General features: G+C 41.4%; 1 protein-coding gene across 1 annotated transcript in view; it reads left to right on the top strand.

The window, feature by feature from the left end:
* The first annotated feature begins 5,736 nt into the window (after positions 1 to 5,736).
* Positions 5,737 to 15,165, top strand: part of RUNX2 (RUNX family transcription factor 2) — a 176,847-nt gene continuing 167,418 nt past the window's right edge. Inside the window, exon 1 of the mRNA XM_069065835.1 lies at positions 5,737 to 6,280. Within this exon, the coding sequence (XP_068921936.1) occupies positions 5,906 to 6,280 (375 nt within the window). The 5' untranslated portion in view covers positions 5,737 to 5,905. The remainder of the gene's footprint in view (positions 6,281 to 15,165) is intronic.

The following is a 15,165-nucleotide window of genomic DNA, read 5'->3' as shown; positions in this document are numbered from 1 at the left end:
TAGAAATGTGAGCTATTATTATTTAGTGAGGATGAAGCTAGTGAAAAGTCTATGCACTAGTAAAAGCATTGGTAAGATTTATTGTTCTTTCCCCTCACCACCTTACCTCTGAATGTAAGCTCTTTGAGGGCAAGGACTGTTTAATTTTTTAGTTTTATCCCTATCACCTACCACAGTTCTTGGAACACAGAAGAAATTTAATAGATGTTTCTTAACTGATTAATTGATAAAGGCATCAAGCAAAAAGCCTGTTCCTTTCAAATAATATCAAAATTCCTTCTCTCTTAATTTCTTAACAACAACTAAAAAATGAAAGCTGTATAGTATACACAGACATTCAAAACAACTGGTGAACAGTAAAAAAATATCAGTCAAGAATGAATTTTGGAATCATGCACAAAATAATTAGTCCATGTTTAAAATTCTTCATGTTTAAATGGTTTTTTTAGGCAGTTTGCAGACAGAAATTGTATATCTTAGTAAAATATAAACTCCTTCAGGGCAGGAACTACTTCAAATTTGTATTCCTAAAGCCTGGCACATAGTAGGTACTGAATAAGTTGTTGTTGAGTGATTGATCAATCATATCAAATACCTGATCCTTACTGCTGTTACATTCTGCTCTGGTCCTTAGATGTTTTCTCTTTGTGGGAGCTAGGTGGCACAATGAATGCAGTACTGAAATTGGAATCAGGAAGCCCTGAGTTCAAATACTGATGTTGATACCTACTAGATGGGAGATCTTTACCAAGTCACTTAACCTCTGTTGGTCTTAGTCATCTGTCAAACAGGGACAATATAATATAACCTACTTTGCAGGATTGTTGTGAAGATCAAATGAGTTAACATATGGAAAGTGCTTTATAAACCTCAAAAAGCTGTATAAATGTGAGCTATTAATTAGCATAAGATAGTTTTCAATGATACAAATATTAGCAGCACACTTAGTGAAGGTGTTATTATGACTGTACAATCACACCATCTGGTATGAAATAAAGCCCTTTTAGTAAATTCCTGTTTACAAAGCTTTCCCATTTGATATATCCTGAATTTTAGGCCCCATCAACACATCCATAATTTTCCATTATACTAAAAGGTTTTTCCACCTAGGAACTTTAAGTTTTTATTAGTTGATCCCTTGAAAAATGCTTTAAAGATTTACTCTATTTGGAAAGCCATTAAAGTTGACTTTTTATGCACTGCCATTTTGATGATGAAATTCACAGCACAAAAATACAGAATGCTGTCTAGAGTTTAGGACTGGCAAGCTGGATGCAGAGACATGATCTATTACCATTTTGGGGATTGATGTACTTGAGTAGACAAATAATCTGACCTCTTCAAACCTCACTTTTTTCATCAGCAAAGTTAGGATAGCAGATCACTAGGTATCATTGCTGGACACTCCTACCAATTTTAAGAGGATTATCTTTTCACTGCTGGCCTATTCCCGTACATGATTTTCAATGCCGATACGTCTCTGCTAAGGCTATTTGCTTTCTGACACCACTAAACAGAATCAAGAAGAGGAGTATTCCCTGAGAAGAATCTGAGGAAAACTGTGACCTCGTGTTTTCTGGGAAGAGAAAATCACAACCGAATTGTGAGAGCATGAAAGTCATAACTAGCTATACATGTACATTTATATTTAAAATTCCATACTGTTTTCATATGCGCCTTTTATTACCAGGGGAGGTTTTATTCAGGGGTTTCTAAATTTTTTTCTTCTTTTAAAAATAATGCATTGAGCCAAGAGATCCGTTCCAGGCTTCACTCAGTTCCAGTTGAAAGTGTAAATGTTCAGCAGGATATTTTTGCAAGGAGCCTGAAAAATCACCCGTGCCAGATACCTGAAACTTTGTTAGAGTATTCAGTGGAAAATTTCATTTCCACATTATAAATAACTGTAGGATATTTTAAGAGATCGAGACAAGTACCTTCCAATAGCTGATTCTATTCCCTCTACAGAAATGTGAAATAGGGGGAGGACAGGGAGGGTGTCTATAAAACTCAGCTACCGGATGTGACTAATTAAAATAAATAATTTTGACATTCACTAAATTCTCCCTAATTGCCCTACCCCTCTTTCATGAGTTTTATTTGTAGATAGGGTAAAGTTATACCTCAGTTACTTTTACTATTTATCCCCAAACTCTTATTCTATCCTTGATGTTAAAGCATATTTAAAGGTAAAACACTGAAGGAAAAGGAGAGGGAAAGTCCTCACTGTCATTGGCTAAACTTTCAAATTGCCCTAAATCTCCTTTAAAAAAAGAAAAGCTCAGCTTTCCCTCAATTGAAAATGGGTGTTGAAATTCTCCTTCACCCTTTTCTAATTCAGTTGTTCTTCTGGGCAAAGGACATCAGAGTGGAGAAGGCATGGTTTTCATCTGGGTTGTTGGTTATTAAGCTTCCTATTTCCCTTAAACCAGAGGAATAATTTCACTTCCTGCAACGCCTCCCCTCTTTCGCATTTTGCATCCCCGGCGCAATTTCATTTTGATTGATACCAAGAGATTTCTACCAATGTAGGGAATGGTATTGTTTGCCCTCTCTCCCCAAAGGTGGGGGACAAGGGAAGGGACAGTGACAAACTGAGGGCTATCTTTTGGTTTTTGAAAAAGAAAATAGAATTTCCTCTTCCAGGACGGCAGCCTCAGGCAAGGGGAAAATCGACCGCGGTGTTTGCAAACAGTGAACAGTGCCCAGAATTAGAGCTCTCCCCTGTGACCAAAAAAGATCATTAAAAAACAAAAAAACAAAACAAAACAAAAACCGTACATGCCGACGTACAAACAATTCGATGCACAATAAACTTGACTCAGACAACCCCACAAACCTTCGCCCACCAAAGCTTGGGTAACCGGTCCCATGTTGGGGGTGGGGAGACTTACGAATGGGGATGTGGGGGGGGGGGGGGGTCAATGGGAAAAAAGGAGTTATTTCTGAGAGCGGCTGCGTTTGTATGTTTCTCTTCTTTGGAGAACTTGTCAGCGGCAGTAACCACTGTAGGAAGGCAGAGAGAAAAAGGGAGGGGAAAGGGAAAGGAAGTTTGTGCTTGCATGTGTGTGTGTATCTGTGTGTAAGGTTTGGAGTCGAGAAGCAGATGCACAAAGTGTAAATTAGTAAAAAGAGTAAAAGGAAAGTGCAAAAAGGAAAGGAGAAAGTAGGGATCGATAGGGAAGGAGAAGAAAAGAATGTCTCCAAAGAGGATTTTTTTTTTTTTAGTATGTACAATCTGGGTCCGAGGAAGCGCATTCCTCTGATTTGCGTGTACACACACACACACACACACACACACACACACGCGCGCGCGCGCGCGCGCGCAACTTTCTTAGGCTCTCTTTTTAATCTTCCAGGACTTCTTGTTTCCGAGTCTCTTTAAAAATAGCCCTCGGAGTTTATCTCAGGCTTGAAACCAGTTTCAAAGTCAACACCACCAAGAGCCCAATGCCCCTCATATACGCCTTCTGCATTCCCCCGCCCCCAACATCTTCCAAACACAGACCCTCTAACCTAAATACAATCCAACCTTTTAACTAGAGTAGTAAATTGAAGCGAAGCCTTAGAAATTACCAGGAAGATTTTCATAGGTTATCAATGTGGGGGGAGGTGTTCACACATTTTTAAAAATTACTATTGGGTATGTAAATTATTTTAAGCAAGATTTTTTATTTTTTGAGAAAACAATTACACTTTATTTTGAAAGTCTAAGGAATACTGTAGAATTTTCATTCACTTAAGGAAATGCAGATTGTGTCCGATCCTTACTTGGAGTCTCTGAAACTTCTTTGGCAACTCATGATTTTCATATTGTGAAAAACAAGATCTTCAAGTTGTTAGGGGGAGAAATGTTCATGAAAAGCCGGGAGAGCAGCAGTAGCCAGCAAAAGGAGAAAACGGTTCTTCTCCTCTCTACCCCCCCCCCCGGCCGCACCCCCCTTTCCCGTGGGTGAAATTGATTCCAACAGATTCTTCCCCCTCACACCCCCCCACTGTTCTCCCCCCTTCTGTGGGCGAAGCACATTGCTGTATTTATTTTGAAGGCTACAGAGTATGAGGGCTGGCTGGAGACACCCACGTGCTTCTGACTCTCATCAGCATAATGATCGCCTTAGCCAGAGAGTCCTGTCTATATAAACCACAAAAACCTAATCATTAGAAATCCCAGCCTCCAAAAACCACATTTTAGGACAAAAACTGAGGCATTTTTCCTCGCTCCTTCATCCTTTCTGCCACAATTTTTTGGGGGTATCCAAAGTAGCTCCCCCCTGCTTCAAACTCTGATTTACAAATAAATAAATACTCACTGAACTTGGGAGAGAGAAAATTATTGGGGGAGCATTTTCAATCTATTCATTTTTAGACTCAGCAGAGATTTAAGGTTCTGAAACTCACCGGGGAACTGCCTATTTGCACTCCCCCCCCCCCCCGCAAGTTTTTTGCAACCTATTTCAACCACCAAACTGACAGTTTTCCAACTGTTTTTTAATCCTTCCTTCTTCTTTGGCAGTCACACGGTTGAGTGTGTAAGAAAAAAAGTTTATTTCTTATCCTCTGTCATCAGTCACGCTTTTTTTCTCTTTTAATTATTCTTTTGACCAATATTTCAACCCCCTCTTCCCTTTTCTTCTTAAAAAACAAATAAATAAGAACTTTTTTTTCTCCCTCAAGCCTTCTTGGCCGTGGTGGGGGTGGGGTAGGGTGGCGGGGGTGAAGAGCGAGAGACAGACTAAGAAGTCAGTAGAGACACTTTGAGAAAAACGAAAAGTTCACTGCTGTGGGATCAAGCCAGCACCTCTTGGGCTTCCTAAATACATTTGGTCAGGAAAGTGCTCCCCGGTCTTTTAGGGGAGACAGGAAAAGGGAAAGGAAAAGGACAAGTAAAGGTGAAAGCCTTTCTATACTCTAGGAGCTATTCTCACATCTACCGACACCCAAACCGGATCGGTATCCCGAACCTGCGGCACAGACAGATGGTTTTGTCCTCCTTGGTGTTTCTCTCCCCCGCTGGTGGACAGCAGCAGTACAGCAACAATGCAAAGTTAGGACTAGAGATCGGCTGCGACTCAACTTACCTCCTGGCACCTTGAAAATCAGAAGGAAAAGAAACTCTTGCACTTAGAAGCAGAAGTAGTTGCAAGGAGGTGTTGGTGAGCGAGAGAGAAGAGGAGGGGGGGAGAAGGAGAGAAAGAGTGGAGCCTTGAAGCTGAGGAGGGTAGCAGAGGCGGCGGCGGCGGCCGCAGCAGCAGCAGCAGCCGTAATCTGAGTGAGCTAGAACACAAGGGGGGAGCATCTGCGGCAGCGGCAACAGGAGGAGGAGGCGAAGGAAGAGGAGGAGGAGGTGGAGGCGGAGGAGAAGGCTGCAGCTGGGCAGCTGTGGGAAGAGCAGCGGCCGCAGCAGCGGCAGCAGGCAGTCCCGGGGCTATGCTGTTTCCAGCTGGGCGCTGCTGAACAAGAAGCCGTCCGCTGAAGTGGACTTTGGGAAAGGGGGGCTTAAGGGAGACCCAGGAACCCAGGCGTCCGAGGGGACCCCATTTAAACCCGCTCCAACCACAAGCTCCCCCCAGCCGCCACACACACCCACGCGCCCCTTCTCGGCTGCCACCCTCGGTTTTTCCAAAGACTCCGGAAAAGAACTGCTCGTCCTCTTCTCCCCACCCCGCCAATCCGAACTGATCAGCACCTCCACTCTCCCCCTCCCCGCCCCCCCACGCCGAGTGTCAGACTCTCGCTGGCCTTTGGCTCCATCGAACTTGATCTCGTTTATCTCCTCCACCCCATCGCCTACACCCCTTGTTTCTCCCCCCTCCCCTCGTTCTCTCCCTGCTGGTTTCCTTTTCTCCCTTCTTTTTCACCCGGCTTCCCCTCCCCCCGGCCACTTCGCTAACTTGTGGCTGTTGTGATGCGTATTCCCGTAGATCCGAGCACCAGTCGGCGGTTCAGCCCCCCCTCCAGCAGCCTGCAACCCGGCAAGATGAGCGACGTGAGCCCGGTAGTGGCTGCCCAGCAGCAGCAGCAGCAACAGCAGCAGCAACAACAGCAGCAGCAGCAGGAGGCGGCGGCCGCGGCGGCGGCGGCGGCGGCGGCGGCGGCGGCGGCAGCGGCGGCGGCGGCAGCCGCGGTGCCCAGGCTGCGCCCGCCGCACGACAACCGCACCATGGTGGAAATCATCGCTGACCACCCCGCCGAACTCGTCCGCACAGACAGCCCCAACTTCCTGTGCTCCGTACTGCCCTCTCACTGGCGTTGTAACAAGACCCTGCCCGTGGCGTTCAAGGTAAGGAAGGGGCTGCCGACTCACTCTGCTGCCTTGCCCTTCTGACCCCTGCATCCACCCTCCTGCTCACCCAGCACCGCAGCCCGTCTGAACTCCCCATCATCAGGCAATGGGTATGCGTGTGCCTGTTCATGTGTGTTTGTGTGAGGAAGCCGGCTCCCCCAGACACAGTCAGAGGAAGAGGGCAATGCATTCTTCTCTCTTGATTCTTCTTTACCAGTTACCATTAACATAAGTGGAAGGTTCCTCCCAACACCTTCTCTAAGAGCTCCGACTCCTCCATTTTAAGCAGGGATCTGTCACCCCCATTTGTACCTTCTAATGCGAACTGAGAAAGAGGTGCTTTCCAGCTCCCGGCTGACTCGCTCCCCTAACCTCCGAGTGATGCACCTTTTTAATCCGGTCTCCCTTCATCCCAGCTCCACTTTCCCTTCTCTACCGCCAGGGTAGTTTAGTGCACCTCTTTAGACCCTAAGCCACCTTTCCAAATCTCGTCCCCCCCACCCCCTTACCTTCTACTCTTATTTTTCCTTCTTTGACTTCTCCCCCCTCCAACCTTTTCTTTTACCACTTCACCCCCTCATTCTCCAGCAGTGGTCCTCACCGCTTTCCCTGCCTTTGCTTCAGTCCTACTCCTCACAGTCCCTAGTAACTTTCTTCTAATCACCTAGATGTAGTGAAGCCCGACACCGCCAGACTTGCATCGTTCACCGCCCTTAACTCTCAAAACACCCCGGGACCAGTGTCCTCTCCACAATTCCATTCGTAACCTCCTCGCCTCCGACCCACTCCCTCAATTCTGTTCCTATTGCTCGCCCTCCCTGGTCCAGACTTCCAGCTGAGTTCGCACGCCGTGGAGGCGAGGGGCACACGCTCTATTTGCCCCCCTCCCCCTAGCACAGTTTTCGTAGTGTCTTTTATTGGATTTAAGGAAAAATTAGGAGCCCGAGCCACCCAGTGTTCTCCCTCTTTGTGTGTCTCGCTGTCTCTGTCTCTCTCTTTCGCCTCTGCCTCTTTGTGCTATCTCTCAAGCCAGGGGTTCTCTGGGGAAGATCATTCCTGGGACTGGGCTTTCTATGGACGGTCAGCGGCTCTGCCCCGGAGCACCCAAACCCGTTATTGCCGGGGGAGGTTTAGAGAAGCTAGCATTGGACAAGGTGGTCGATAGGGCTGTGGGGCAGGGAGGAGCTGGAAGTCAAGTACGCCGGAGGGTACTGGAGACTTACGGTACCGGCTTTCCAGACCCGCAACCGGCTTTGCTCAATTCCTGAAGCAGGGAAGGGATAGGCGGGGCGGCTGTTGCAGGCTGCCGGCAGTTGTCCAGCAAAACTCCTGGCTAGGGTAGGTTTCAAGGGGGAAGTGGAAGAGCAAGGGGAGGAGAGCCTTCTGAGGTGCTCCAGGGCCGAGAGTGGGCTGGGCGAGCGGGGATCTGACCCCCAAAGGGACTATATGTGTGCCCGGGGCTCCGCCCGCATTGGTCGCGAGTGAGTCCCATTTCTACACCCGGGAGGTGCCCCTGGACTAAGCAAAGATCCTCACATACTGAACGCCCCCTTCCCAATTTTCCTCTTTCTCCTTCTGAGAGCTCAGTCTGGGAAAGATTGTGGTGGTGGTGGAGGTGGGAGTAATCACTTGAAAGTTCTACTTCTAACGTTAAAAGTTTGGAACAAAACTTTGTTGAGCCTTTAAAAAAAAACTTTGCCCCCTTTATTCCCGTTCTTTACATCAAGCTCTAAGTCTCAGCAAGCCGTGGGAGCTAAACTGGTGGGTTAGCACCCCCCTCACCTTTTTGCAGGAAGAGGAACGAGCTTGGAGAGATAAATTGGACCCGGCAATAGCGGGAGAAGCCCGAGTTTCCTGCTTTACCCATCTGTCCTCTTTTCCGTCTTCCTCCTGTCCCTTCTGGTAGTTCTTCTAGCAAATACCGTTATCTGGGTTAGAATATCAATTCTAAGGGTGTTTGGGTTCGGGAAAGCACCCTGTCAGGTTGAGGAGTGTGTGGTCCCCAGCCTGTTGCAACACGGAGAGAGAAGCAGCCCAGATGAAGGCTCCGGGACAAGCAGGGGCTGCCCAAACACTGTGGAGGCAGGAATGAAGCACCTTCTCAGGCAGTGGGATAACCTGGGGACTTGTTCAAGATAAAGTGGAGATCCTGAAAAAGAAAACAAATGTTGTCACCCCTGGGGCCTAGATTTCTGAGTTACAAAACCAAAACGTAAGTTAGACCAAGGTGTTTTTCCCCCAACGGTTATACTAATCTTCCCACCCCTCATTAGCAGAACTTGTGCAGGTTGGACTTGGGGTCCCTTGGGTTGGTACTGTCAATAGAGATCTGGGTAAGTAAGGAAAGTTCCGGGAATGAATAAAAGGAGGAGGTTATGCCAGTTATTCCTGTATCGGGGCTGGTGCCAAAACTCCCACAGGCCAATCGCAGCTACTTGTCCTTGATCACTTTTCCCCCACTCAACAATTCAGATTCAATGTGTGGGTGGAAGTAGAAAGAAAGAAAATTCCAGGTCAATTAAAAGCACTGGTTATCTAGATAGGTTTTTTTATATTGTTAGTATCAGTACAGAAATCGGAATGAGTATTATGGGAAAGGGATGCTGCACTTTGGGGCAAGTTTCACTTTGCAACTGGCTCATGAAATGTTTTTTAGTTTTTGCCATCTTCCCTTATTAATTACTCATTTTTAGTGATTAGCATTTTGTATCCTGAAAAATGGAAATCTTGGAATATTTGTGAACAATAGGTATTTAATCTACCGACTCAAAAGGTAATTTAAAAGACTTATTTTACCCAAGGCCCAGAATTCTCATTAGACTTGAATGTAACATGTTAAAGAGTTGTAAAATTGAAAATTACTGGAAATATAAAATTAAAAAGATGTGTATGCAGTGTCTATACAGCACCAAGCATCTGAAGTAAAACTTTAGAAATCCAGTGATTAGGCTACACATGCTCTCTGATGCCAGAAATCTGCACATTTAAAAACATCTGGAAGCTTGATCGTGTTTGTCTGATATTTGTAATTCTATAAAGAGTTTGGTATACTAGATGCAAAATCAGGGATCGTAAATTAATGTCAAGCTGTTACCTTATGCAATTTAATGCTGATATGATATTTTACATATGTATATATTGTGTATATATGTGTAATAGTGTATATATACATATATGATTTGGATAGAAAGTGCTATTTTTTTCTAACATAGAAATGACATAATTTAAGACATAAGTGTTTGAACCTCTCAAAAGTAGAATGTCACAAGTAGCTATTTTTTTTTTCACTGAATGTGGTGATTTCCTCCCTCCCAAAACTTCATTTATTTATTATAATTGTATCTTACTCTGTGTTGTTTATCATACTTATTGTCCAGTGATATAGTAACTTATGAATTAGGGTTTTTTGCTTGTTTTTGTTTTTTAAGGGGACAGGATACTCTTGATTAGTAAGTTGAATTTATACACAACAAAGTAACAGTACTAAATTGAATTAATCTAAAAACATCTTACCCCTTCTCTTCACATATCACTTCATATGCATTTATAGGGTAGCAAACATCTGAATGTAAACAATAATTCTGTCTAAAATGTCAATATTTGGCCTCAAACATTCAGGTATTGGGAAGCATCCAGAATTTTGCCAAAATTTTTCAGTTTCCATCTGAGTGTTGTGCAGATACGAACTATTTTCCTAGTCATTCAGAGAAGAGCTAAGTTTATTGCAAGACACATTGCAGTATGCTTTTTCAGCATGGCAGAATTTACCTGTGATGAAGGAGTAAACATATTCAGGCAAATTTGGAGGCCTAAAATGAGGCAGTTTCTTTGGAGACAACAATTTGGTAGTAGTATTTTGAAGGAAATATGAAATTCTTATATCCCTGTACCATGGATTGTTGTTTTTTAATGCTCACATCAGATAGATAGATAGATAGATAGATAGATAGATAGATAGATAGATAGATAGATAGATAGATAGATCATTCAGGTTTTTTAAATCAAAGAATTTACTTGTACGAAACTGCTATGGACTCTGTCTCCCTTCATATATTAAGCTTAGGTGTCACTTACTAATAATATTGGCAATGAATCTTATTATGCATATGAGCTAAGGAAAGAATTTTGAGGACAATCATTATATAATATTTTCAAAATTTAAATGAATTAGAAATGTATACTGGAAAAAACAAGACCAGTAAGCAAAGAAGACAAACATTATTTATCAACATATGGGAAGGGGTCTTTTTTTTTTTAACCAAACTTTGCAGTTTTGAAATGTTCAGTCAGCCCAGGTGTCAAGGAAATGGAGATAAATATTTTTAACTTTTCTTTCTGGGCCATCTTACTGAAAGCTTAAAATAGGATGACTTGTTAGTTCAGGGCCCTTTGTTATCTTCTATGATACTAGTATTGAAAAAGCAACTTCCAAATTCAACCCATTAGTTAATGCTATGTAGAAATAACGGAGATCAAACACTTTAATTAACTGCCAGTCACAGCACAGTAGTCTGTCCATGTATCCATTGTAAAGTCTAATTTTCAGAATTCATTGCTCAGCTTTTCTAGATAGCTTCAAGCTGAAGTACAGTGTTGAAACTCTAATTCTTTATGCATTTTCTTATATACAAAGTAGTATAAGCGTATTTTGCTGCTTTGTGTTATTGTACATTGAACTAGATTTTTTAGTGGTCTCGCTAAACTGCTTTTCCAGAAAACTCAAAGTAACAAAGACACTTTTAGATATGACATATCACACACAGTTAATTTGGCATTTTAGATGATGCCTTTCAGTATTTCTCAAAAAGAGGGTTTCAAAATGACTGAGCATTTCCATTTCAAAATCATTTTTCAACATGACTGGACACTCTTTTTTATCTTAAAAAGCTACACCTGAAGCTGTTCTATTGGATTTTTCCCGAATATTTGCATTCCTACATATTCAGGCCCTTCAAATCTCATGTACCTAAACCGGAAATGTAGTTTATTAAAACAAATGTGAATTGTTGTACAAAAGTTATGTAAATATAGTAAATTTCAAGTTGTAGAGCCACAGAAGAAACCTTTTAATTTTTTTCCTTTAAATGCAATATGTTAGCGTTACTTTTTGTGAGTTAATGGTTTAAATTTGGCTAAACAAGTGTAGCTTGTTGGTTAAGTTAAGCAGAATAAATATACCTTTGGATGGCTAGGAAAATAGATATTTTTAAGTGATCAGAAGAAGAATATTTGTAAAATAGCTACTGCGGATACTTTATATAATTTCCTCTCCCAACCCCCTCCCACTTGGCCTTACTACCAAGATAACGCTTTTAAAATCCCAGATTGCCGATCTTTAGACATTTTCATTTGAGTTGATGCCTGGCACACAAATTGCCAGATTGAATCAAAATCTTTTCCATAAAATTATTCTACTCTGTGAAATGCATTTTAAAAGTTATAAAGTGGCACATGATATTTGTTTTACTTTTTGTTTCTGGAATTCACTTGGCTGTCCCTAAATTCTAGGCCTGAACTTTGAAAGTAGATGGAACATTTTTGAAAGCTGTTGGGTATTTTGCTTTAAATTATTTTGAAATCATTGCTATACAAATAAAGCCCTTGATTTCATTAGAATATTCCTTTTCAGTACTAGTAATTCATGTTTTGAACTACGCAGACTACAGCTAATAGGCCTCAGTCAGTTTCTGTATTGTTAAGAACTGCACTGTTCCAAATGATGTGGACCAGGAAGAGTAATTGATTAGATAAAAACAGCAATCTGACCATGGAAATGTCATGGACAATTTTTATTTTCATTTTCTAAGACTATATGAACCTTAATGAATAACCATGTACAAAAAAATGTAAGGGCCTGGGCTATTACCTCATTCATTGCTTCCCCTTCATGTGAAGGAATTTATAGTTTCATTCACAGAATTCCAAGCTGAATTTCAGACTAGTGTATGGAGGGCAGCCTTCTTTCACCTTAGTATGTTCAAGCTATTTGTCATTTGATCTCAGCGCCTTGTTACCTGGAGGTGAGCTAAGGACAAAGGTTAGTCCTCCTTAGAGTCCCCAGGACAGAATATCACTCCCTTCTTTGCCCTTCATGTGTGGATTTGGTTCTTAAAAGCATTTTATTCATTATAAAAGTTTTGATTTCAAATTACCCTTTGTCCCATAGTAGTGTTTTTAGGCAATACTCCTCCATAACTGATTGACTAATAGATTTGCAGGACAAGCTCAGGCTGCATACTTCCTTCTAACCAATAAAAGAAATGCTTCAATTCATCCATCAGAATACATTTTGATGGCTTATAGTGGGTGCAGTTGAAATGTTTAATAGACTTGATTTTTTTAAACTTTCTTTTCGATGAATTGGTTACTCTCAGATAGTTAAGAGTGTCAATGGGGGACGGTTGTTTAGACTCTCATATATATATATATACTTAAATATACACTAAGGATTTATGATTTATATAAAGTCAAATAATCTTATAAAAATCTTGAGGAAAGAATTAGGTAGTTTCTTGGTCTGATAGAACAAATATTAGAACAGACATTATATTTGACCATCAATCTAAATTTTAACCATATAGGGAAAAGTAAATCTTATTAGTTGGCAGTTTTTAGGCAAAGTTGCCTATTTTAGATATGTTTAAGTCATAGAAGACATAAAATTTGTAATTATGTTATTTGTTTTGTACAAAACACTATAAATCTTAGAAATGATTAATGTGGTCATTATTATAATGCTTAGGCAAAGCAAAATGAATTTATGTATATTACTGTTAGGGAATCCTTACTTTTATATATTCCCATATTGAATCAATTTTCCTGTTCTAACTAAAAAAAATCCATTATGTTAAAAATATGCAGTATAATAATAATGTCTCAGAGTTCTTGAAAAACCTTATATTTGGGGAAATTACTTTACTTCCCTCTGAAATGCAGCCAGGTCTGGGGTGAAACCCAGCAGCCATTCCATACCTCTCAGCAACACTATAGACTATCCCAGGATATAAAGCAAAGAATAACATACCAAGTTGAAGCCTCAAGGGATGGTTATACCAAGAGGCTATATTTAGTGCAAATTGGACTTTGGTTAGAATACAACATTAGCCCTCCAAGTCTTACCCAGAGTGCAATGTCATAATTATCCTCTCTGTATTTATATAACATCTTTCTTCTTACTAAGGAGTCAAAACATTTTACAGATGTTATTTTATTAATCCCTAATAGATGGAGGGAATGTTTTATTATTCCCATTTTATAGGTTGGAAAACTGAGGCCCCTGAAGATCAAGTGACTTGCCTGAGGTCTCATAACAAATCAGTATCAGAGTTGGAATTAAAATTGCAGCGTTTTGATCCTTAATACTATACACTCTTTACACCTTTTCTTTTTTTCTTTAACAATGGTTTTATTAGTTACAAATGCAGTTTGCTATCTGTATGACAAAGAAAGAGAAGCAGTGGACTTTAGTGGACAGAGAGCCATCCATGAAGCTAGGAAGACTTAGGTTCAAGTCTTACATGTGTCAGGCACAAGTAGCTGTGTGACATCTGGCAAGTCACTTAGGTTCTCAGTTCTCTAAGACTATGAGTTTACAGAGAAGGTAGGTACTGACTTGCCTGGGAATTCCCTATATCAATGAAATCACAGATCAAGCCCTTATCCCTGTCCCTCTAACCAAGAAAACCACAGAGTTATTAAGTCAAACATTCCCCGCCCCTAAGCAGTATCTGCAGGAGGCCAAACATTAAAATGAAAACTAAAAAATGTAGTCAGCTCTTCTCTGGACATTGCAAGATATTCAGAAGCTTGGCATTGTGTATATGAATTAGGAAAAGGATGGTGCTAGCAGCTATCACCCCCAGCATCCTTCATGGTAGCAATAGTGCCAAAAGTTTATTGAGTGCCTAGGGAGAATATCAAACCTTATTTGGCACCAGAAAGGTGCATGTGTTTTTGGAAGATGATCTGCTATAAAAAAATAGACTGTTTAGTGGAGTGTCAGGTCACACAAACATAAGACATAATTTGTGTTCTTACATAATAAGACACACATAGAATGCATGTAAAAAAAAAGTTGTCATGAATCTGTGCTCTCCAAATTAAAGAATAAGATGTCATCAATGGCCTTCCAGTGAGGGGTTGATCACCAGAAAAAGGAAGGACATAGCTGGCTCTGATGCTTTACTATATAGTTCTTGGCAGCACTCCAAGAATAGTCATTGGTTGTGGTCATTGGCTATAGAAAAAAGATTATTCTTCTGGAACTTGTACAACATTACCTGCCTGTGCCTCTCATCTCCCAGTCTTTGTCCTCCAATTCCTGAAATGTCTTTCTTCCTGATACTCTCCCCCCAGTCCTCATCACCTTCAAAGTCCCAACTTTCCTTCAAGGCATAGCTTACACAGCCTTATATCTTTCATGAAGCCTTTCCTAATACTCCCCGCTCATAAACCATGCAATATCATCAGCTATTAATATCTCACAGGATCATAACATTAAGAACTGGAAGGGAGATTAGAGATTTTTGTAATCCCTTCCCATTTTACAGATGAAGACATCGAGTTCTAGAGAGGTTATATAACCTGTGGCCCATGGTGATGGTAAATAGCAGAGATTCAATTCCAGATTCTCCAATTCCAAATACAATGTGCTTTTCCTTCCGCCTTGTGTCATAGTTTTTTTTTTTATTCTAACCTTCATTCTCCCCAATGAGATGCTTGAGAGTAGGATCTATTTCATATCTGTTTTTATATCTCTATTGCTTAATAAATTGTCTTGTCCCTAATAGGTGCTTAATAACTCACCAGTCTCTTGGTGAAATCTTGATTTAATTGACTCCCATGGATTCGATGATCATTTCCATGAGATGACTCCTATATCC

The sequence above is a fragment of the Petaurus breviceps genome, unplaced genomic scaffold (genome assembly GCF_028583685.1).
Source record: "Petaurus breviceps papuanus isolate PSGF00001 unplaced genomic scaffold, PetGlider_PUasm1.0 90701, whole genome shotgun sequence".
Classification (NCBI taxonomy): domain Eukaryota; kingdom Metazoa; phylum Chordata; class Mammalia; order Diprotodontia; family Petauridae; genus Petaurus; species Petaurus breviceps.
Note: the sequence above shows the minus strand (reverse complement) of the source record. Positions and strands in the feature narration are given on the sequence as shown.